The 24,044-nt window shown below is 47.3% G+C and overlaps 1 protein-coding gene across 1 annotated transcript in view; it reads right to left on the bottom strand.

Annotated features, from left to right (window-relative positions):
* Window positions 1-24,044, bottom strand: part of LOC115473687 (sodium channel protein type 2 subunit alpha-like) — a 381,519-nt gene that overhangs the window by 26,575 nt on the left and 330,900 nt on the right. The window contains exons 24-25 of the mRNA XM_030208710.1: window positions 19,050-19,103; window positions 3,977-4,114 (exon numbers count right to left, since the gene is read on the bottom strand). Coding sequence (XP_030064570.1) covers window positions 3,977-4,114; window positions 19,050-19,103 — 192 coding nt within the window. The remainder of the gene's footprint in view (window positions 1-3,976; window positions 4,115-19,049; window positions 19,104-24,044) is intronic.

The following is a 24,044-nucleotide window of genomic DNA, read 5'->3' as shown; positions in this document are numbered from 1 at the left end:
GGGCTGGAGATCCAGTGGTTCTCCAGCCCCCCCCAACCCCACAGAAAATGGTCCTTGGTGGTCCAGTGGGTGCAGACCAAACCCCCCCCCAACGACAGGGGGGCTGGAGGTCCACTGGACCGCCGGTCCCCCCCCCCCCAGGTTGAGGGAGGGCTGGAGATTTGGTGGGTCTCCAGCCACCTCAACCCCCCCCCCCCAGCATTGGCTAGGGTCCCTGGTGGTCCAGTGTCAATCCACCCGTCCCTACCCCCCTACCTTGGGTTGGAGGAGGGAGGTAGACTGCCTCCCTCCTCTTCCTTCGACGCCGCAAAATGGTGGCGTCCAGCCCTGCCCAGTGTATCCTGGGATGCGCTGGGTGGGGCTACATACCACAGAAGGACTCCCTTATATGGTATGCATTGGGGAGGGCTCCCAGGATGCATTGGGGAGGGCTCGGCGTCGAAGTAAGAGGATGGAGGCAGGCTACCTCTCTCCTCCAACCCAAGGTAGGGGGGTAGGGAGGTGGGCAGATTGACACTGGACCATCAGGGACCCTAGCCAATGCTTGGGGGGGGGGGGTTGGGGGGGCTGGAAACCCACCGGATCTCCAGCCCTCCCTGAACCTGGGGGGGGGGGGGGGACTGCGGTCCAGTGGACCTCCAGCCCCCCTGTCGCTGGGGGGGGGGGGGGATTTGGTTGGCGCCCAGTGGATCATTTGCTGGGGGTTTGGGGGGCTGGAGACCCACCGGATCTCCAGTCCTCCCTAAACCTGGGGGAGATCGTTGGTGGGGGGGGACCAGTGGTCCAAGGGATCCCCAGCCCCCCTGTTGCTGGCAGGTTTGCTTGTTGGGGGAGGGGGGAATGGGGGCCTGCCAACATACAAATGTATGCTGGACAGGGCTTACCATTCCTCCCCAATGATCTTCAAACACTAACGGCAGCTCGAGCTGGCGTAGAGTTTGCCGCAGCCAGCGACCCAATCTTTGGTGCGCTAGCCGCTGATCATTGGGGAGGCATACCTAATGCCCTGTTTAGCATGCATTTGCATGCTACTTGCGTTCAGAGCCCTCAAGGGCGTTATTTCACGCGCTCGAAGGCTCTGATCATGGGGCGGTAGCAAACGCCGGTGCTAGTATGGCGCTAACAGCCTCTAGCACCGGCATTTGCTTCTTATCATCCCTAAGTCAGTTAGGGAGCAGAAGGAAAGGAGCCCTGGGCTTAAAAGGTCCTCTCCTCCCCTCCCCCCTCCCCCAGAGAATGGTGAGATACAAAACAATTTGCCTCCACCTTCACTCACTTGCTCTCTCTCCACAAAATACCCTCCTACTTTCTTCTTTCTGTCCCCCCTTGCTTCTGCAAGAGTTGAAAAAATGGTTTCCCCGCCTCTGGCAGCAGATTGTTTCATTTTATCAGCCAGGACCAATTAGCGGTAGGAGATGGGGAATTAGCAGCTGCAACAGGTGATTCAGCATCCTTGTCTGCCCTGTCCTCAGCCTAAACTGTTAAGCTGCATGATCCAACTCCTGCAACTGTCCACGGCTGCCCCTCCCCCCCACTCGAGCTGCTGCTGCCATCCTCACCAGGCTGCCACCATCCCCCACCAGGCCGCCGTCATCCCTGCTTCCCCCATCACTTATTGCGTCTGCTCTCTCCCTCAGTCTCTTTTTCATCTGTTCTTGTGTGCCAGGGACCCAGGTTATCGCGTTAATGCAGCTCTGCCACCACAGGTGCTTCTTACTGCTGGGACCGGGGTCCCCTCCCACCTATGTGAAAATAGGAAGTACTTCACACAGGAGGAGGTGGGACGAGGCAGGAAGAAGGACCTGTGGTGCAGAGCTATGTTAAACACATTAACACAATAACCTGGGTTCCAGTAAACAGGAGTAGGAGAGACAGACTGAGGAAGCAGAACCTGCTGCCTGTGTGCCTCCCTGCCAACAGAAGCTTTGTCGGCGCCAGGCCCCCCTTGGAGGCCAGGCCCAGGGAATCTTGCCCCCCTCCCTCTCAGCAGCCCTGCTGCTGTCTGCCAGTCTGGATTTTTGGAAAGCCTTAGCCTCTTCAAGCCTCTTATATTCCGAACTTTCCTGCAGCTTCCCACATTTTCAAAGGGAAACTGAGGGGATTTTCACTGAAAAATGTGCTTGCAATATTGTGGTAGATTTCAAAATTGATATAAAACAAGAAACAATTGCCCTAAGGCTACAAACTTGTTACATGGATTGAAAAACAAAACCTCAGGCACCGTTTAATTATCAGGAGGAAAAGGATCTCAGCTATCATTGGCATGCAACTTTATTGTTTCAAGTTTATTATATACTTGATATACCACCCTAGGGCAAGCCATCTAGGCAGTTTACAATAAAATAACATCATATAGAATGAGTAAGGAAGGAACTACAAAATGTCAATAGGAAAGAGATAGAAAAGTATGAGGAAAAAAAAAGGGAAAAAGGGAGAGAAGAGAGAGAAGACATTACACATAGTAAACATGTTACATAATAGCTAGCAATGAATGATGTACACTGAGAGGCCCAAAAAAAGGCTACCTGAAAGATTAGATAGCTTCTTCAGGTTTAAGCGGAAAATGCTTCATGGAATAGAAATGTTTTCAGTGCTGATTTAAATAGAGAGTGGAAGGACTCTGATCTACGAGAGAGGGGTACGGAATTCCATAAAGTGGACACTGTAACACAAAATCCGAGAGCAGATAGTGTCAGGCCTGATAAAGTGAAAAGAAGGAACTACTAAGAGTTGTTGCTGTGATGACCAGGACATCTTGAAGGAATATAAGGTGTCAGAAATTGTGAAAGGTACAATGATTGTCTAGAGCTATATACCTTATAGACAAGTACCAAAATTTTAAACATAATCCAGTGAGAGACAGGTAGCTAGTGTTCTTAGTGTAAAAGCAGGGTCATGTGATCATATTTTTGAGAATTGGTAATAAGCTTAACTGCCATATTTTGGAATATTTGTAGCCAGACGTCAGAATGGCGAATGTCTTGTAGAAGTGCATTGCAGTAATCAAGTTTACTGATGACAAAGGCATGTATTAGAACCCTGAGAGCGTCTTTTGAAAATAAATGTCTCACAGAATACAGCATACATAGTTTAAAAACACAATGGATGGTGCAAGAGGCCTGAAATTGAGATTGTGATCCAGAATAACCCCCAAAACTTTAATGGTGGGTTGTAATGCAACACTGGATCCAGAGATACTGATGGGAATTACAGGTGTGGGGTCATCTTTCCACTAATAGTAATTGACTTAATATGTTTGCTGCCTTAGAGACTCTAATGTCTTTCATCAGTCAAAAAGCTCTTGTAGTACAAAATTAGTAAGTGTAAAATTAGTTCTCAAATTTTATATTATTTTTAATATATATTTGTTTTCAAAACTCATCATGTGACTGAAAAATAACCTCAAACAGCACTTATCTCCAAAAAGCATATGCAGTCCTGAGAGGGCCACCATTTCACTCTCTGACTTCTTCAGGGGACAATACAAATTAATATTCATAGATCTGTGCTCACTTGTCTAGCTCATTTCTTGGCAGTACTTCCCAGCTTGATCTGCAAATGCTTTACAGAGACAAGTGCTCTTTGAGATTATTTTCCATTCACTTGATGAGTTTTGTACTTAAATGGATTGAAAAAATATATAAAAAATAATACAGAATTTGAGCACTAATTTGGCACTGCAGGTGGTATTTAGGGCACGCTAATTCCATTAGCGTGCGTTAAGCTTTAGTAAAAGGGTACCTACATCACTTAGTGGTGACAACAGCGTTGTTGAAACTGTTGAGGTCTTTCCCTCCTGACAGTTAAGTTGTGCCTGAGATTTCAAAATTGTCCTCCTCCTTCCTATTACCATGACAAAATAGAGTGCACATTCCTGCTTTAATAAGGTATTTGACTGTATAACATAATTATTTCAAATTAATTGTAACAATCTAAACTGTTTTAGTTTACTCTACAGATGAAGCATAAAACTTATCTTCTTTTTTTGCTGGTTGAAGTTATCGATGATGACACCAATGAAGAGGTTCAAGGTAAAGAATGATCCAAAGATAATGAAGATTACAAAGTAAATATACATGTACAGGTTTGCTTCATATTTAGGTTGCTCTTCTAACTACAAAGAAGTAAAAAAAAAAAAAAAAAAAGGTTAGCATAATAATATTTGTTGTTGAAATTTAAGTCAAAAGTGAAATTGATTTATGAAAGCAAGTAACTGCTTCAGTATTCTTGTTGTTCATGATAAGCTATACTGTCAGCAGTATATCATCTGTGCAGACCTGTATCTATCACTGGATTAAAGAAATGATCACACCATAGCCAACATTCAGCTCATTAAGCAGTTACATAGGATCCAGGGTCTTAGCAATTGCAGAAGGGTAACATCATGAGAAACATCAGAAAGGCTCCAGTTTGGCACTAGAAAGTTCCAGCACAGGAAGGAACTGTACAGAACAGTTACAAGGATCTGGAAGAAAGAAGTAGTATAGGAGTGCCTTATTATAATCAAGGGGAAAGGTTTGGTGTAGCACAGTCACTCTCTCCCCAAGGTATTTAAGCCTGCTCCATGTTTCCAAAATTTGTATTTAGGCCCATCTCCAGTCTCTGACCATCCACTGGTCGATCCCTTCTACAATGCCTGCAGTAACATACTGAATAAAAAATCAACCTGTCATACTTCCAAGGGTTGGCAACACAGAGGCACTTGCCCCAGAGCAAGAATTCAATGGGATTAGGGACAACAACCAGAACTAACACAGCTGCTGCCTTGTTTTAGTGTGATGGAATGGGGAACCACTGCACCCCTGCAAAACCTAAGAGAGGAGAAGGCAGTCATTAAAGGTTTTCTGTTGTAACAGCCAGGCACCCTATATCTCTAGGGCAGAAGGGTTAACATCTTCTATTAAATATTACCATCATATCCACAGGAGCTGCTGGAGAAACCTGTAATAGTACCATCTATAGTCAGCACAGATAAATCTGTACCATCTGTAGATCTGAATAGCAGGTGTGGACAAAAGGGAGTGGTTTACATCTTTGATCTGTTGTTTTTAGGTAGGCAATCATATCTAATAGATATCCCTTTTCATTTGTCTTTTCTCCAACCTGAAGTGTTATAACCTTTTTAGCCCTTCTTCATAATGGAGTTTTTTCTATCCCTTTTATCATTTTTGTTACTCTTCTCTGAACCTTTTCTAATTCCTTTTTGAGATGAGGCAGCCATAACTACACATCAGGGATCTCTGCAAAGGCAAAATGATATTCTCAGTTTTGTTCTTCATCCTTCTTATGATCAGGACGAATACATTACAAGAACAGCCACTACTGTAACCCTTGTATAGTAATTTTGTTACGTGTATACAATGTATCTGACCTTTCAATCTTTCTTCAGTGCTAATGTATGTTGTGATTATTATATACAATTCAATAACATTTCAAGAGAAATTCCTGTATTAATGTTGCAGTTTGAGAGGAATGGCTGGGAGATACCACTGAGTTTCCCATGCAGGAAGTGGAGTGGACACCTTTTGGGCTCCAGTGATGCTGGCTGAAGCCCTTTCTGCCATCTACATAAGGCTGTCTGTGCAGCGAGTACCTCCGAGGAACAGCTGGAAGATACCACTGAGCTTCCTGTGCAGGCAGTGGACACCTTTTGGGCTCCAGTGATGCTGGAAGTCCTTTCTGCCATCTACATAAGGTTATCTGTGCTGCAGGACGCACCTGTGGGTGCACGCCCAGAAGTGCAGGTCCCGCCCCTTTGGAGCTCTTTCTGAGCCATTGAGGAGCCATGAGCAAGCCACGCTGCCCAGTTCCAATGGGGCAGGAGGTAGGAAGACGACCCAAGAAGTTACCATTGTTAAAGGGCCAATGGGTTTACACCTCCAGTCATCTAAGGTGTTGACAGAACCTCCTAGTTTTGAGTCCTCCTTCTCCGAACACTTCACTATCATCCGGGGGGGGGGGGGGGGGGGGGGGTCCAACCCCTCCCCCGCAACCTGTCTTGAGGAAGTCAGCACTCTGGTTTCTGGGCCAGTCATTCCACAACTAGACCCTGTTCCTTTAGGTGCTGCAGCCTCTATTTCTTCTGTATCTACTATGGGTTTGCCTACAGGAAAGATACTCTCAAGAATTTCTTTTACCTACATATCATTGAGCACTTCTGTTAAGCCTGGTGATGTTTCAATTAAATATGTTTTTGAAGCAACTGCATCCATGGACAAGAATTTAAAGGACAATTTAATGCTTTTTAGCAAGTTCACTCAAGGTATGGTTGAAAAGACTAACGAACAAGACTCTAAAATTTCTCAAGTGGTTAAAACTATAGATAAAGGTGGAATCTCAAATTAAATCTTTTCAGTCAGTAGCAGCTGTGGCTGCTAAAGACAGTTTGATGATACACCTTAGATTAGAAGCTGTTGAAAATGCCTCTAGAGCTTGCAATTTACGTTTGTTAAACTTTCCACAGACTCATTTTCTTTCTCCTTTAGAGCTATTCAAAATGTATGTTGAAGATGTGCTTCAAATGTCATATGAGAGTTTGCATATTAAGGATCTCTATTATCTTCCTAGGGCAGCTAGGCAACTCTCTCAGGAGGGATTTTGATAATTTAGGTCCACCTGATAGTTTGAACTTGACTACATTTTTTAAAATCCTCCCAAGAGGATGTATCTAAGAAGAGGGATACTTTATTGGTTGCAATAGGCTCTATGGAAAAGAAAATGTCTTTGTTAAAAATTTATTTCCAAAAGAAGTTAGTTCCTTTTTATGGAAATATTAATGTTCCCAGACATGGCCAGATCAACTCAGTTTAGACATAAGGCCTTCCTCGAGTATTGGCTGTGGGAGGTACATGCTTTTTAAAGTTTTCCTGTAAGTGTTTGGTCACTTATGAGAATCATTCATATATTTTCTTGGACCCTGTACATCTTGAAGGCTCCCGGTCTGGTAAAAGTCATTGATTTTCTTTAGTGTTACATGGTAGATTATTTTATTGGGGTTTTTGAATCTGTATCTCCAACCTGCACTATTTTATTTACTTATTTTTCTTCAAAAATTACCTGTTAGGTTTACTGGTTCTTCCTTGCTGCTTCTCCTTGATGTGGACTTGATCCTTGCATTGTGAAAGACTAAGATGTTTAATGTCTACTTACTAGATTACTTTGTATTTTCTTCGTTATATGAATACATTTGAAATTAAAAAAAAAATGTTGCAATCTCAAGCTCTTGCTCCAAATAGCTCACATCTACTTAGAACAGCACTGTAAAGAGAAAGTCTTGCTTCTTGTCAGTTGTGGCAGCTGAAGAGTAAGATGAAATAGGTATGTTCTGCTCTAATGACATCATCCAAAGTCAGATTACATTATCAGAATGCCCAAGAACTGCGAGATAATAGCTGAATAGAAAACCAATTTACCATTACCAAGGAAGGATGCTATATGGGGGGTTTCCCTTATAATCGAAAACATAAGGCCTAGGATAAGATGCAGACATTTAATCAATGCACACATGAACCTTTTCCAAAGCATAGGAGATATGACATGAAGCTGCAAAAGGTAATTTCAGTAGCAATATCAGAAAATAAGCTTTTACATACATAAGTACATAAGTATTGCCATACTGGGACAGACCAAAGGTCCCAACATGCCCAGCATCCTGTTTCCAACAGTGGCCAATCCAGGTCACAAATACCTGGCATGATCCCAAAAAAGTACAAAACATTTTATGCTGCTTATCCCAGAAATAATGGATTTTCCCCAAGTTCAATTTAATAATGATCTATGGACTTTTCCTTTAGGAAACTGTCCAAACCTTTTTAAAACTCTGCTAAGCTAACCGCCTTTACCACATTCTCTGGCAGTGAATTCCAGAGTTTAATTACACGTTGAGTGAAGAAAAAGTTTCTCCAATTCGTTAAATTTACTACTTTGTAGCTTCATCGCATACCCCCTAGTCCTAGTATTTTTGGAAAGCATCAACAGGCGCTTCACGTCTACCCTTTCCACTCCATTCATTATTTTATAGACCTCTATCATATCTCCCCTCAGCCATCTTTTCTCCAAGCTGAAGAGCCCTAGCTGCTTTAGCCTTTCCTCATAGGAAAGTCATCCCATCCTCTATCATTTTCGTCGCCTTTCTCAGCATCTTTTCTAATTCCACTATATCTTTTTTTGAGATGCGGCGACCAGAATTAAACACAATATTTGAGGTGCGGTTGCACCATGGAGCGATACAAAGGCATTAGAACGTCCTCATTTTTGTTTTCCATTCCTTTCCTAATAATACCTAACACTCTATTTGCTTTCTTAGCCACAGCAGCACACTGAGCAGAAGGTTTCAACGTATCAACGATGACACCTAGATCCCTTTTTTGGTCGGTGACTCCTAACATGGAACCTTGCATGACATAGCTATAATTAGTGTTCCTCTTTCCCACATGCATCGCTTTGCACTTGCTCACATTAAACATCATCTGCCATGTAGATGCCCAGTCTCCCAGTCTTGTAAGGTCCTCTTGTAATTTTTCACAATCCTCCCACGATTTAACGACTTTGAATAACTGCGTCGTCAGCAAATTTAATTACCTCACTAGTACAAAACAAAAAAAACAAAAAGGCACACAACTGCTTACAAAACAGTAGATGAAAAACAACAAAGCAGTGGAATCAAATGTATTTATTGGAACAATACCCGCCGTGGCCACGTTTCGCCCTCAGGCTGCGTCAGGGGTATGAACCATTTATCTGCTACTTCCAGTTCAGTTGGAAGTAGCAGATAAATGGTTTATACCCCTGACGCAGCCTGAGGTCGAAACGTGGCCACGGCGGGTATTGTTCCAATAAATACATTTGATTCCACTGCTTTGTTGTTTTTCATCATTACCTCACTAGTTACTCCCATCTCTAGGTCATTTATAAATATGCTAAAAAGCAGTGGTCCCTGCACAGACCCCTGGGGAACCCCACTAACTTTCTCCATTGAGAATACTGACCATTTAACTCTACTCTGTTTTCTATCTTTTAACCAGTTTTTATTCAACAATAGGAAACTACCTCCTATCCCATGACTCTCCAATTTCGTCTGGAGTATTTCATGAGGTACTTTGTCGAACGCCTTCTGAAAATCCAGATACACAATATCAACCGGCTCACCCTTATCCACATGTTTGTTCACCCCTTCAAAGAAAAGTAATAGATTGGTGAGGCAAGATTTTCCTTCACTAAACCCATGTTGACTTTGTCTCATTAATCCATGCTTTTGAATATGCTCTGTAATTTTGTTCTTTATAATAGTCTATACCATTTTGCCCGGCATTGATGTCAGACTCACCGGTCTATAATTTCCCGGATCTCCTCTAGAACCTTTTTTAAAATTCGGCGTTACATTGGCCACCCTCCAATCTTCCTGTACCACGCTCGATTTTAAGGATATATTACATATTATTAAAAATAGTTCCGCAAAGTTAATTTTTCAGTTCTACCAGTACTCTGGGATGAATACTATCCGGTCCAGGAAATTTGCTACTCTTCAATTTGTAGAACTGCCCCATTACATCCTCCAGGTTTATAGAGATTTCATTTTCTCCGACTCGTCAGCTTTGAATACCATTTCTGGCACCGGTATTCTCTTCCAAATCTTCCTCAGTGAAGACCGAAGCAAAGAATTCATTTAATCTCTCTGCTATGTCTTCCCCAATCGCCCCTTTTACCCCTCGGTCATCTAGCGGTTCAATCGATTATTTTGCCGGCTTCCTGCTTTTAATATACCTAAAAAAAATTTTTTACTATGTGTTTTTGCCTCCAACGCAGTCTTTTTTTCAAAGTCCTTTTTTGCCTTCCTTATCAACGCTTTGCATTTGACTTGACTTTCCTTATGCTGTTTCTTATTATTTTCAGTCGGTTTCTTCTTCCATTTTCTGAAGGATTTTCTTTTAGCTCTAATAGCTTCCTTCACCCTACCTTTCAACCCTGCCGTCTGTCGTTTGATTTTCCGTCCTCCTTTTTTAATACGCGGAATATATTTGGCCTGGGCTTCCAGGATTGTGTTTTTGAACAGCATCCATGCCTGATGTAAATTTTTGACCCTCGAAGCCGCTCCTCTAAGTTTTTTCTTCACTGTTCTTCTCATTTTATCATAGTCTCCTTTTTTAAAGTTAAACGCTAACGTATTGGATTTCCTGTGTATACTTACTAAAAAGGGTATGATACATACCTGTAGCAGTTGTTCTCCGAGGACAGCAGGCTGATTGTTCTCACGACTGGGCTGACGTCCGCGGCAGCCCCCACCAACCGGAAGAAGCTTCGCGGGACGGTCGGCACGCAGGCCACGCCCACCGCGCATGCGCGGCCGCCTTCCCGCCCGTGCGCGACCGCTCCCGCCAGTTGAATGACAAGCAATAAAATATGAAACACACAACTCCAAAGGGGAGGAGGGAGGGTAGGTGAGAACAATCAGCCTGCTGTCCTCGGAGAACAACTGCTACAGGTATGTATCATACCCTTTCTCCGAGGACAAGCAGGCTGCTTGTTCTCACGACTGGGGTATCCCTAGCTCTCAGGCTCACTCAAAACAATAACCCAGGTCAATTGAACCTCGCAACGGCGAGGGTACAACAGAAATTGACCTACGAAGAACAACTAACTGAGAGTGCAGCCTGACCAGAATAAATTCGGGTCCTGGAGGGTGGAGTTGGATTTACACCCCAAACAGATTCTGCAACACCGACTGCCCGAACCGACTGTCGCGTCGGGTATCCTGCTGGAGGCAGTAATGAGATGTGAATGTGTGGACAGATGACCACGTCGCAGCCTTGCAGATCTCTTCAATAGTGGCTGACTTCAAGTGGGCCACCGACGCTGCCATGGCTCTGACACTATGAGCCGTGACATGACCCTCAAGAGCCAGCCCAGCCTGGGCGTAAGTGAAGGAAATGCAATCTGCTAGCCAATTGGAGATGGTGCGTTTCCCGACAGCGACCCCTAGCCTGTTAGGGTCGAAAGAAATAAACAATTGGGCGGACTGTCTGTTGGGCTGCGTCCGCTCCAAGTAGAAGGCCAATGCTCTCTTGCAGTCCAATGTGTGCAACTGACGTTCAGCAGGGCGGGTATGCGGCCTGGGGAAGAATGTTGGCAAGACAATTGACTGGTTAAGATGGAACTCCGACACCACCTTCGGCAGGAACTTTGGGTGAGTGCGGAGCACTACTCTGTTGTGATGAAATTTAGTATATGGAGCATGAGCTACTAGGGCTTGAAGCTCACTGACCCTACGAGCTGAAGTAACTGCCACCAAGAAAATGACCTTCCAGGTCAAGTACTTCAGATGGCAGGTATTCAGTGGCTCAAAAGGAGGTTTCATCAGCTGGGTGAGGACGACGTTGAGATCCCATGACACAGTAGGAGGCTTGATAGGGGGCTTTGACAAAAGCAAGCCTCTCATGAATCGAACGACTAAAGGCTCTCCAGAGATGGCTTTACCTTCCACACGATAATGGTAAGCACTAATCGCACTAAGGTGATTCCTTACTGAGTTGGTCTTGAGGCCAGACTCTGATAAGTGCAGAAGGTATTCAAGCAGGTTCTGTGCAGGGCAAGAACGAGGTTCTAGGGCCTTGCTCTCACACCAAACGACAAACCTCCTCCACTTGAAAAAGTAACTCTTTTTAGTGGAATCCTTCCTAGAGGCAAGCAAGACCCGGGAGACACCCTCAGACAGACCCAACGCAGCGAAGTCTACGCCCTCAACATCCAGGCCGTGAGAGCCAGGGATTGAAGGTTGGGGTGCAGCAACGCTCCGTCGTTCTGCGAAATGAGAGTCGGAAAACACTCCAATCTCCACGGTTCTTCGGAGGACAACTCCAGAAGAAGAGGGAACCAGATCTGACGGGGCCAAAAGGGCGCTATCAGAATCATGGTGCCGCGGTCTTGCTTGAGCTTCAGTAAGGTCTTCCCCACCAAAGGTATGGGAGGATAAGCATACAGGAGGCCGGTCCCCCAATGAAGGAGAAAGGCATCTGACGCTAGCCTGCCGTGTGTCTGAAGTCTGGAACAGAACAGAGGCAGCTTGTGGTTGGTCTGAGAGGCGAAAAGATCCACCGAGGGGGTGCCCCACTCTCGGAAGATCTTGCGTACCACTCTGGAATGGAGCGACCACTCGTGCGGTTGCATGACTCTGCTCAGTCTGTCGGCCAGACTGTTGTTTACGCCTGCCAGGTACGTGGCTTGGAGAAGCATGCCGAACCGACACGCCCAACGCCACATACCGACGGCTTCCTGACACAGGGGGCGAGATCCGGTGCCCCCCTGCTTGTTGACGTAATACATTGCAACCTGATTGTCTGTCCGAATTTGGATAATTTGGCAGGACAGCCGATCTCTGAAAGCCTTCAGTGCGTTCCAGATCGCTCGGAGCTCCAGGAGGTTGATCTGCAGATCCTTTTCCTGGAGGGACCACAGACCCTGGGTGTGAAGCCCATCGACATGGGCTCCCCACCCCAGGCGAGATGCATCCGTCGTCAGCACTTTCGTGGGCTGCGGAATTTGGAAGGGACGTCCCAGAGTCAAATTGGTCCGTATGGTCCACCAGAGCAGTGAAGTGCGGCAACTGGTGGAGAGGCGGATGACATCCTCTAGATTCCCGGTGGCTTGGAACCACTGGGAAGCTAGGGTCCATTGAGCAGATCTCATGTGAAGACGAGCCATGGGAGTCACATGAACTGTGGATGCCATATGACCCAGAAGTCTCAACATCTGCCGAGCTGTGATCTGCTGAGACGCTCTGGCCTGCGAAGCCAGGGCCAAGAGATTGGTGGCTCTCGCTTCGGGAAGGTAGGCCTGAGCCGTCTGGGAATTCAGCAGCGCTCCTATGAATTCCAGAGACTGAGTTGGCTGGAGATGGGACTTTGGGTAATTTATCACAAACCCCAGCAGCTCCAGAAGTTGAATAGTGCACTGCATGGACCGGAGGGCTCCGGCCTCCGAGGTGTTCTTGACCAGCCAATCGTCGAGATATGGGAACACGTGCACTCCCAGCTTGCGTAGGTAGGCCGCTACCACCACGAGGCACTTTGTAAACACTCGTGGGGCAGAGGCGAGCCCAAAGGGCAGCACACAATACTGAAAGTGCCGTGCGCCCAGGCGGAATCTGAGATACTGTCTGTGAGCTGGCAGTATCGGGATGTGAGTGTATGCGTCCTTTAAATCCAGGGAACATAGCCAATCGTTTTTCTGAATCATTGGCAGAAGGGTGCCCAAGGAAAGCATCCTGAACTTTTCTTTGACCAGGAATTTGTTCAGGCCTCTCAGGTCTAGGATGGGACGCATCCCCCCTGTTTTCTTTTCCACAAGGAAGTACCTGGAATAGAATCCCTGCCCTTCCTGCCCGGGTGGTACGGGCTCGACCGCATTGGCGCTGAGAAGGGCGGAGAGTTCCTCTGCAAGTACCTGCTTGTGATGGGAGCTGAAAGACTGAGCTCCCGGAGGACAATTTGGAGGCAGGGAGGCCAAATTCAGGGCGTATCCGTACCGCACTATTTGGAGAACCCACTGGTCGGAGGTTATGAGAGGCCACCTTTGGTGAAAGAATTTTAACCTCCCTCCGACCGGCAGGTCGTCCGGTACGGACACTTGTAGGGCGGCTATGTTCCCATGGATCCAGTCAAAAGCCCGTCCCCGGCTTTTGCTGTGGAGGAGCAGGGGGCTGCTTAGGCGCACGCTGTTGACGGGAACGAGCGCGCTGGGGCTGTCCCTGTGCCTGACGAGGCCTTCGGGCCGGCTGGTTGTACCTACGCTTCGCAAAAGAATAGGGTGCAGCCTGCCGAGCCCGGGAAAAACGCCCGCCCGCGGGGGCGGGTGCTGAAGGCGCCCGGTGGGAGAGCTTGTCGAGAGCGGTTTCCCGCTGATGCAGTTGGTCAACCATCTGCTCGACCTTCTCGCCAAAAATATTATCCCCCCGGCAAGGGACGTCAGCCAGTCTCTGCTGGGTGCGGTTGTCCAGGTCAGAGGCACGCAGCCATGAGAGCCTGCGCATCACTATACCTTGGGCCGCAGCACGAGATGCCACGTCACAGGTGTCAAAAATCCCCCTGGACAGGAACTTTCTGCACGCCTTCAGCTGCCTGACCACCTCCTGATAAGGCCTGGACTGCTCCGGCGGGAGCTTATCGACCAGGTCCGCCAGCTGTTGCACATTGGTCCGCATGTGGATGCTCATATAGAGCAGGTAAGATTGGATGCGGGTCACGAGCATGGAGGATTGGTAGGCCTTCCTCCCAAATGAGTCCAGAGTGCGAGACTCCCGCCCCGGGGGCGCCGAGGCGGTATCCCTCGAACTCCGTGCCCTCTTGAGAGCAGAATCCACGACCGCTGAGTCATGGGGCAACTGGGGCCGCATGAGCTCTGGGTCAGAGTGGATCCTGTACTGGGACTCTGCTTTCTTGGGAATGGTGGGGTTAGTTAGTGGTCGCACCCAGTTCCGAAGCAGCGTCTCCTTCAGGACATTGTGCAGCGGTACCGTGGAGGACTCTCTAGGTGGTGATGGATAGTCGAGGACCTCGAGCATCTCGGCCCTCGGCTCTTCCACAGAGACCACGGGAAAGGGAATGCTTATAGACATATCCCGCACAAAGGAGGCAAAGGAGAGACTCTCAGGAGGTGAGAGCTTCCTCTCCGGTGACGGCGTGGGGTCCGAGGGAAGGCCCGTAGACTCCTCTGAGGAGAAATATCTAGGGTCCTCCTCTTCCCCCCACGAGTCCTCATCCTCGGTATCAGACATTAGCTCATGTAGCTGAGTCCGGTACCGGGCCCGGCTCGACGTCGAGGCACCAAGGTCTCGGTGTCGTCGAGCGGTGGACTCCCGCGCCGGCGGGGACGGAGCTCCCTCCATCGACGTCGACGGAGACTCCACCTGCGTGGCGGTCGAGACCGGCACCGCAAGCGGCGGCGGTGTCGACAGCCCCGGCGCCGGGCTAGAGCTCGCCGGCGCCACAGTCATCGGCGCCAGGGGCGCAAGCACCCCCGACGCCGGCACAGCCTGGCGCATCAGCCCTTCCAGGATCCCCGGAAGGATGGCTCTGAGGCACTCGTCCAGGCCCGCTGCCGGGAAAGGCGGTGGGGCCGGTAAGGGTGTCGGTGCCAGAAGCTGCTGGGGGCCAGGAGACGGCACCGAGGTGCCGGAACCCCGACGCGTCGGTACCTCCACCACCGACGGAGATCTCTCCTCTCTGCGATGACGCTTCGGCGTCGACTCCTCTTCAGGGTGCACCGAGGGCTCCCGGTGACGGCGCTTCTTATCTTTTTTCCGGTGCACGTCACCGGCGCCGGAGGGCATGGAGGAGGAGGAGGTCGATCCCCCTCGGTCTCGAGGTACCGGGTCCGACAGGGTTCGGTCCCGTGGCTCACGAGTTGAGGGAGTGACCGGGGCCGACTGCCCACGCGGCCTCTCAACCCCACTCTCACCGGCGGACCGGCGGGCCAACGGGACCTGTTCTCCTGGGGTCGCTGCCATCGGTGCCGATGTCTCGGGCATCGATACCGGTACCGAAGAACCGGCCTTCGATACCGATGCCGTCGAGGTCGACGTCGAGGGGCCGGCGCAAGTTCCAAAAAGACGGTCCCGCAGAACTTGCCTCGCAACCTGAGTCCGTTTCCGGAGACCGAGACACAAAGCGCACGACTTGAGATTGTGCTCCGGCCCGAGGCACTGGAGGCACCAAGCGTGGGTGTCGGTCTGCGAGATCGGCCGGCCGCAGCGACCACACTTCTTAAATCCACTCGGGACCTTCGAGGACATCGACGGAAAAATCGCGTCGGCGAAGTCAAAGTCGGCAATGGTGGCTAAAATCACACCACGAAAAAATCAACCGACCGAGCGGCCACTAGGCCGCAACGTGGCGTCCCCGCTAGAAAGCGAGGGAAAAAGGGGAGCGTGTGCTCCACACGCGCAAAAAATTTCTTTTTTTTTTTTTTTAAAACAATACAAACAAAAACAGAGGGAACCGAACGGTCCAAGCGATGATCCGCGTAAACGCGGTCGAAAATCCGGCGGCTGAACAGAGAGAGAGGCAAACGCACCACTCTCTCAGTCGCGGAAAAAAAGTAACTGGCGGGAGCGGTCGCGCACGGGCGGGAAGGCGGCCGCGCATGCGCGGTGGGCGTGGCCTGCGTGCCGACCGTCCCGCGAAGCTTCTTCCGGTTGGTGGGGGCTGCCGCGGACGTCAACCCAGTCGTGAGAACAAGCAGCCTGCTTGTCCTCGGAGAAATCTAATATATCAAATCTAATCATATTATGATCACCGTTATCAAGTGGCCCCAGCACCATTACCTCCTGCACCAGATCATGCGTGCCACTAAGGACTAGGTCTAGAATTTTTCATTCGCTCGTCGGCTCCAGTACCAGCTGCTCCATAAAGCAGTCCTTGATTTTGTCAAGGAACTTTACCTCCCTAGCGTGCCCCGATGTTACGTTTACCCAGTCAATATAAGGGTAATTGAAATCACCCATTATTATTGCGTTGCCCAGTTTGTTTGCGTTCCTAATTTACTTTAACATTTTTACATCTGTCTATTCATCGTGGTCAGGCGGACGGTAGTACACTCCTATCACTATCCTTTTCCTCTTTACACAAAGAATTTCAATCCATAGAGATTCCATGATGTGTTTTGTTTCCTGCAGAATTTTCAATCTATTTGAGTCAAGGCTCTCCTTAACATACAATGCTACCCCTTCACCAATTCGATCCACCCTATCACTGGGTATCCTCCTTCCACCAGGTCTCAGAGGTGCCTATTATATCTAATTTTTCATTTAGTGCAATAAATTCTAACTCTCCCATCTTATTTCTTAGGCTTCTGGCATTCGCATATAGGCATTTTAAACCATGTTTGTTGTTCCTATTGACATCATGCTTAGTACTCGACATTATTAATTTGCAATCTTTTGTCTAATTTTTATTTTTATTTAAGGACACCTGATCTGCTACTGTCTCTTTTTGCAACCTCACTATCGGGATACCCTATCTTCCCTGTTTTGGTGTTATCTTTGAAAGATACCTTATCCCGAATCATGCGCTTTTGAGTGACTGTCAGCCTTCCCCCAGTTTCTATTTTAAAATCTGTTCTATCTCCTTTTTAAATGCCAATGCCAGCAGCCTGGTCCCACCCTGTTTAAGGTGGAGCCCATCCTTTCAAAATAGGCTCCCCCTTCTCCAGAATGTTACCCAGTTCCTAACAAATCTAAAACCCTCCTCCCTGCACCATTGTCTCATCCACGCATTGAGACTCCGGAGCTATGCCTGTCTCTTGGGCCCCGCGCGTGGAACGGGTAAGCACTTCAGAAGATGCTACCCTAGAGGTTGTGGATTTGAGCTTCCTAAATTTGGCTTCCAGAACCTCTCACTCATATTTTCCTATGTCATTGGTACCCACATGTACCAAGACAGCTGGCTTCTCCCCAGCACTATCTAAATTCCTATCTAGGTGACGCGTGAGGTGCGCCACCTTCACACTAGGCAGGCAAGTCACCAGGCAATCCTCACATCCACCAGCCACCCAGCTATCTATATGTCTAATGATCGAATCACCAACTACAACAGCTGTCCTAGCTGGGCAGCATTTGAAGACATATCTTCAGTGCGAGAGGATAGTACATCCTCTGCTGGAGTGGTGAATGCTTGGAAAGCCTTTCTAGAGAAAATGATGGAGAAAAATATGGTGATGAAATTCAAAGATAAGGAGGATACACACAGAGGATCCCTAAATGGCAAGAGAATGGAAACAAAGCATTGAGGTGTAGATTCAAGAAAGAGCACAAAAACGTAAGTGCAAAACATATGGGCACTAAGCGCTAATTCTATAATGGTAATTGCATGTGAACTTGCCACTATAGAATAGAGCGTAAACTGGCATGCGTGTGCCTAACTTTGGGCACTCGATGTCAAACACTGGGGTAGATGCTCGCTCCTACATCTGGCAGTTGCACATTTAAGTAGAAGTATAACATACGCCCCCAACTGAAAGAGACGCCCCTGATCCACCTATGAGCATGTCCTCTTTGTGGCTGCAAGTTATGGTGTTTAGGTGCTAAATTTGCAGAATACACGCGTAACTACAAATTACTGCCAATCAGCACCAATTAATGCCCTTTAAGGGCTACTATTGGTAATTAAGACCAATCGGCACCTAATTTAACAAGTTAGGCATTCAACTGGCAGTATTCTCTAACTTGCATATCCAAATTTGCATGTTAGTTGAAAGTTTTGGCACACAACTTTATATAATCCAGGGATGAATGTTTCAGTTCAATACAGTGAAATGAATTTTTGCGCTTCTAACAAAACACGAGGGGCTAACCTGTACAGAGCGGTAATCACAACATAAATGAAGGCATGGGAAGGGGGATAACAGCAGTCAACAACTATAACCACATTACTGTGCAGACTAGATGGATCATTTCAGTTATCTGCCATCATCTACTATGTTGCTAAACCATATGCTACTATTTATTTATTTATTTATATTTATTTTGTATTTCTATTTCACAGTTATATCTCATATTTTTGTCCTTAAAGATTGCTCATGTGGTCTACAATATGTTAGATACAATTCATAAAACATGTACCAATCATTTCGCAAAAGGACTTATGTGGTCAGCACATATATTATATGTGGATCTTCAGCAGCACCACTTCCATGGATAGTGCCGCTGGAAATCCATATTATTTTAAATGGATATTCTATTTGTTTATAGGTTAAAAGGTCTTAAGACCATTGAAAAGTGACCTCAAATTGTTTATAGATACTGTTAAAATTGTATATGCATGAAGAAGCACAATCAGTTTTGACTGTAAAAAAAACAAACAAAAAAACAAATATTAATACCCACAAGCTATAGGTTGCACCATGAGTTTTAAAATTTGGCATTAACTTTTACATTAAACAATGGATAATTAACACCACATGCAGTTCGTAACTCAAAGCATACCTCACTGGATATTAACATTTCATTATCTATGCCCTGATTTATTTAAGTATAAAATGATATTAAAATATATACTAACATCTCGGGAATCAACTGCTGGATACATAATTTCCATCCATCCTTTAAATGTGGCCTACAAACAAAAACAAACAAATATTTAATATCAAAATATAAACAAGGGGGAAGTAATTTTATAACAGGACACTTGGAAAGTCTAGCTTTATGAAGGTAATATCGGTGCCTATAGGGTAGCCTGAACATAACCATACTATTTATGGACTCTGTGGCAGAGAGCTATGAACCCAGTACACTGACGAACTCATACCACTGCAGTTTTCTCAACACTCAGTGAGAGAGAATACACATATTGGACTAGATTCTATATATCATGCCTGGCGCCGAAACAAAATACGCCAATGAGTATTCTATAAAGTACGCCTAAATTTAGATGTACTTTATAGAATAAGTCAAAATTTCCAAGCAGTTTATATAATATGCTGAGTGCATGTCTGCACGACTAAATTTAGTAGTGGGCAGTTACGCCAAGTAAAACTTGGTGTATATGCTGACACCTAAATTACATGTGGACCAGGTGTATTCTATAACCACATGCATAGATTTTAGAAATGCCCATTCCACACCCCTTTTTCAGCTATGCGACTTAGAATTGATGCGCATCACATTATACAATACACTTAGGGCCCTGTTTACTAAACCTCGCTAGAGGCGTGTTAGTGCTTTTAGCGCGTGCTGTGTAGGCACCCACAATATTCATATGGGCGCCTACACAGCGAGTGCTAATTTTGTGCACGCGCTAAAAGTGCTAGCGCACCTTAGTAAACACAGCCCTTAGACAGTTCTGTGTGTAAATTCTAATGAATGCCAATTAGTGTCAATAATTGGCGATGAATGGCTCGTTAACTAATTAAGTTGCACATCTAAATCTGGAATACGACTGGATTTGCTCACGCAACTTAAGTCATGCCATATAGAATCCCGGGGTTTGTTCCTTATTATACCATGCACTTGAAGTGAGGCTTTTGCAAGCACTGTCAGAACAGAGACTAGGTTTGGAAATTTACCCCAGAAAGTTTTCTAAGCTTTCCATATGAGCTAGATTCACATTTATAAACATACTTCCCCTTACACTGAGCCTGCGACAGTCAGCTATGGACACACAAATCCGGATGTCCAGTAGCAGTGTCCAGATAGTGGCTGCTGACAAATATCTGGATAGAACTGTGAGGTGCTGACACAATCTGGATATTGGCATTATTCAGCTGCTATCCAGGCAGCATTTATGGCAGTTTTTTTTTGCTGAAAATCACCACTTTGTGGATAAATTCTGTCTCTGCCCTGACTTTGCCCCTGGACCACTTCAGCACTAACTTGATAGTGCCATGGCAGTTGGTAAATATTTTCAGTGGCAATATCTGAATAGTGCCACTGAATATCTGCCTCAGTGGCATTTATTGGAGTGGGATAAATGTTTTTGAATATTGATCCCTAGAATTAATATGAAACAAGGGCTTCCATGTTTTAAAATGTTTATTTGGCAAGGTTTAAAGTCCAATAGAGTCACCAAGCTGCCAGCAATGACAGAAACTAACAGAAGTGTAGCATGAGGAAAGCAGATCACTTTAAAGCTGGCTAGTACTAGTGTTACCAGGAGCTACTATCCAGCTCATTTTCGACAGAGATCCCCGGCCATCTTCCGACACAAATCAGGAGATGGCTGACGATCTACTGAACCCGGCCAAATCAGTATTATGGAAAGCCGATTTTGGCCGGGTTCAACTGCTTTCTGTCGCGGAGCTAGCGAAACATCAAGGGGGCGTGTCAGTAGGGTAGTGAAGGCGGGACGGGGGTGGGACTGGGGCGTGCTCACGATATGGCCGGCTTCGCCTGAAAATGGAAAAAAAAAGCCAGGCTTGACTAGCATTTCGCCGGCTGTACTTAGTCCCTTTTTTTTCACGACCAAGCTTCAAAAAGGTGCCCCAACTGACCAAAAGACCACTGGAGGGAATCAGGGATGACCTCCCCTTACTCCCCCCCCCCCAGTGGTCACCAACCCCCTCCCACCTCCCCCCCCACCCCCAAAAAAATTTAAAAACATTGTTTTGGCAGGTGTATGCCAGCCTCAAATGTCATACCCAGCTCCATGACAGCAGTATGCAGGTCCCTGGAGCAGTTTTTAGTGGGTGCAGTACTTCAGACAGGTGGACCCAGGCCCATCCCCCCTACCTGTTACACTTGTGGTGGTAAATGGGAACCCTCCAAAACCCACTGTACCCACATGTAGGTGCCCCCCTTCACCCATAAGGGCTATGCTAATGGTGTAGAGTTGTGGGGAGTGGGTTTTTGGGGGGGGGGGGGGGGGGCTCAGCACCCAAGGTAAGGGAGCTATGCACCTGGGAGCTATTTTAATGTTTTTTTTATTTTTAAAAGTGCCCCCTAGGGTGCCTGGTTGGTGTCCTGGCATGTGAGGGGGACCAGAGCACTACAAATGCTGGCTCCTCCCACGACCAAATACCTTGGATTTCGCCGGGTTTGAGATTGCCGGTATTATTTTCCATTATGGCTGAAATCCGATGCTGGCCATCTCAAACCCGGCGAAATCTGACATTTGGTCGGGCCCAACCGTATTAACAACAACTCCAAAGGGGAGGTGGGCGGGTTTGTGAGAACAATCAGCCTGCTGTCCTCGGAGAATACCTGCTACAGGTATGTATCTTCGCTTTCTCCGAGGACAAGCAGGCTGCTTGTTCTCACATGTGGGGTATCCCTAGTAACCAGGCTCACTCAAAACAATGAACATTGGTCAATTGGGCCTCGCAATGGCGAGGACATAACAGAGATTGACCTGAAACCATAAAAAACTAACTGTGAGTGCAGCCTGGAACAGAACAAAAATGGGTCTAGGGGGGTGGAGTTGGATTCTAAACCCTGAATAGATTCTGCAGCACCGACTGCCCAAACCGACAGTCGCGTTGGGTATCCTGCTGAAGGCAGTAGTGAGATGTGAATGTGTGGACTGATGACCACGTTGCAGCCTTGCAAATCTCTTCAATGCAGGCTGACTTTAAGTGAGCCACTGACGCAGCCATGGCTCTAACATTATGAGCCGTGACATGGCCCTCTAAAGACAGGCCAGCTTGGGTATAAGTGAAGGAAATGCAATCTGCGTTTTCCGATGGAGACTCCCCTCCTGTTGGGATCAAAAGAAACAAACAACTGGGCCGACTGTCTGAAGGGCTTCGTCCGCTCCACGTAAAAGGCCAATGCTCTCTTGCAGTCCAAGGTATGCAAACTGCTTTCACCAGGGCGGGTATGAGGACGGGGAAAGAAAGTTGGTAAGACAAATGACTGGTTCAGATGGAACTCTGACACCACCTTTGGCAGGAACTTAGGGTGCGTGCGGAGGACTACGCCCATGTTCAGTGACCACTCATGAGGTTGCATTATCCTGCTTCAACCTGTCGGCCAGACTGTTGTTTACGCCTGCCAGATAAATGGCTTGGAGAAACATGCCTTGACGATGAGCCCAAAGCCATTTCTGGACGGCTTCCTGACACAGAGGGCAAGATCCGGTGGCCCCCCCTGCTTGTTGGTGTAAAACATGGCAACCTGATTGTCTGTCTGAATTAAGATTACTTGGTTGGACAGCCGATCTCTGAAAGCCTTTTAGAGTGTTCCAGATCATTCTTAATTCCAGAAGGTTGATCTGCAGACCTCTTTCCTGAAAGGACCAGGTTCCCTGAGTGAGGCACCCATCTACATGAGCTCTCCACCCCAGGAGAGATGCATCTGTCATCAGCACTTTTCGAGGTCGAGGAACTTGGAATGGTCGTCCCATGGTCACATTGGATCGAAATGTCCACCAGTGAAGAGAATTCCGAAAACCGGTGGACAGTTGGATTACATCCTCTAGATCCTCCGCAGCTTGAAACCACTGGGAAGCTACGCCAAAAGGCAGTACACAGTACTGAAAGTGCTGCATTCCCAGCCGAAATCGAAGATACTTCCTGTGAGCTGGAAGTATCGGGATGTGTGTGTAAGCATCCTTTAAGTCCAGAGAGCATAGCCAATCGTTTTCCTTAATCATGGGAAGAAAGGTGCCTAGGGAAACAATCCTGAACTTTTCTCGGACAAGAAATTTGTTCAGGGTCCTTAGGTCTAGGATGGGACGCATCCCCCCTGTTTTCTTTTGCACAAGAAAGTACCTGGAATAGAATTCCAGCCCTTCTTCCCCTGGTGAAACGGGTTTGACTGCTTGGGCCTTCAGAAGGGTGGAGAATTCCTCTGCAAGCACCTGTTTGTGCTGGGAACTGTAAGAATGAGCTCCCGGTGGACAATTTGGAGGTTTGGATTCTAGATTGAGGGTGTATCCTGACCGGACTATTTGAAGAACCCACCGGTCGGAGGTTATGAGAGGCCACCTTTGGTGAAAAAACATCAACCTTCCTCCAACCGGCAAGTTGTCCGGCACGGACACTTTTACTGAGGCTATGCTGAACTGGAACCAGTCAAAAGCCTGTTCCTTTCTTTTGCTGGGGAGCCGCAGGGGCCTTAGGCGCACACTGTTGACGAGAACGAGTGCGCTGGGACTGAGCCTGGACAGGCTGCAGAGAAGCAAGAGTGTACCTACGCCTAGCATAGGAATAGGGAGCACTCCTCTTCCCTCCAAAAAACCTCCTAGATGAGGAGTTAGTAGCAGAAGACGCCTGGCGGGAGAGAGAATCCATAGCATCATTGTGCTTCTTGAGTTGGTCAACTAGATCCTCTACTTTCTCACCAAAAAGGTTATCCCTGTGGCAAGGAACATCCGCCATCCGCTGCTGGACCGAATGATCCAGGTCAGAGACACGCAGCCACGAGAGTCTGCGCATCACTATACCCTGAGCAGTGATTCTGGATGCTACATCAAAAGTGTTGAACGTACCCCTGGCCAGGAATTTTTGACACGCCTTCTGCTGCCTGACTACCTGGCGAAAAGGCTTGGCCTACTCCAGAGGGAGTGCATCAACCAAGCTAGACAGTTGCCTCACCGAGTTCCGAAAGTGGATGCTCGTGA

The sequence above is a fragment of the Microcaecilia unicolor genome, chromosome 7, assembly GCF_901765095.1.
Source record: "Microcaecilia unicolor chromosome 7, aMicUni1.1, whole genome shotgun sequence".
Classification (NCBI taxonomy): domain Eukaryota; kingdom Metazoa; phylum Chordata; class Amphibia; order Gymnophiona; family Siphonopidae; genus Microcaecilia; species Microcaecilia unicolor.
Note: the sequence above shows the minus strand (reverse complement) of the source record. Positions and strands in the feature narration are given on the sequence as shown.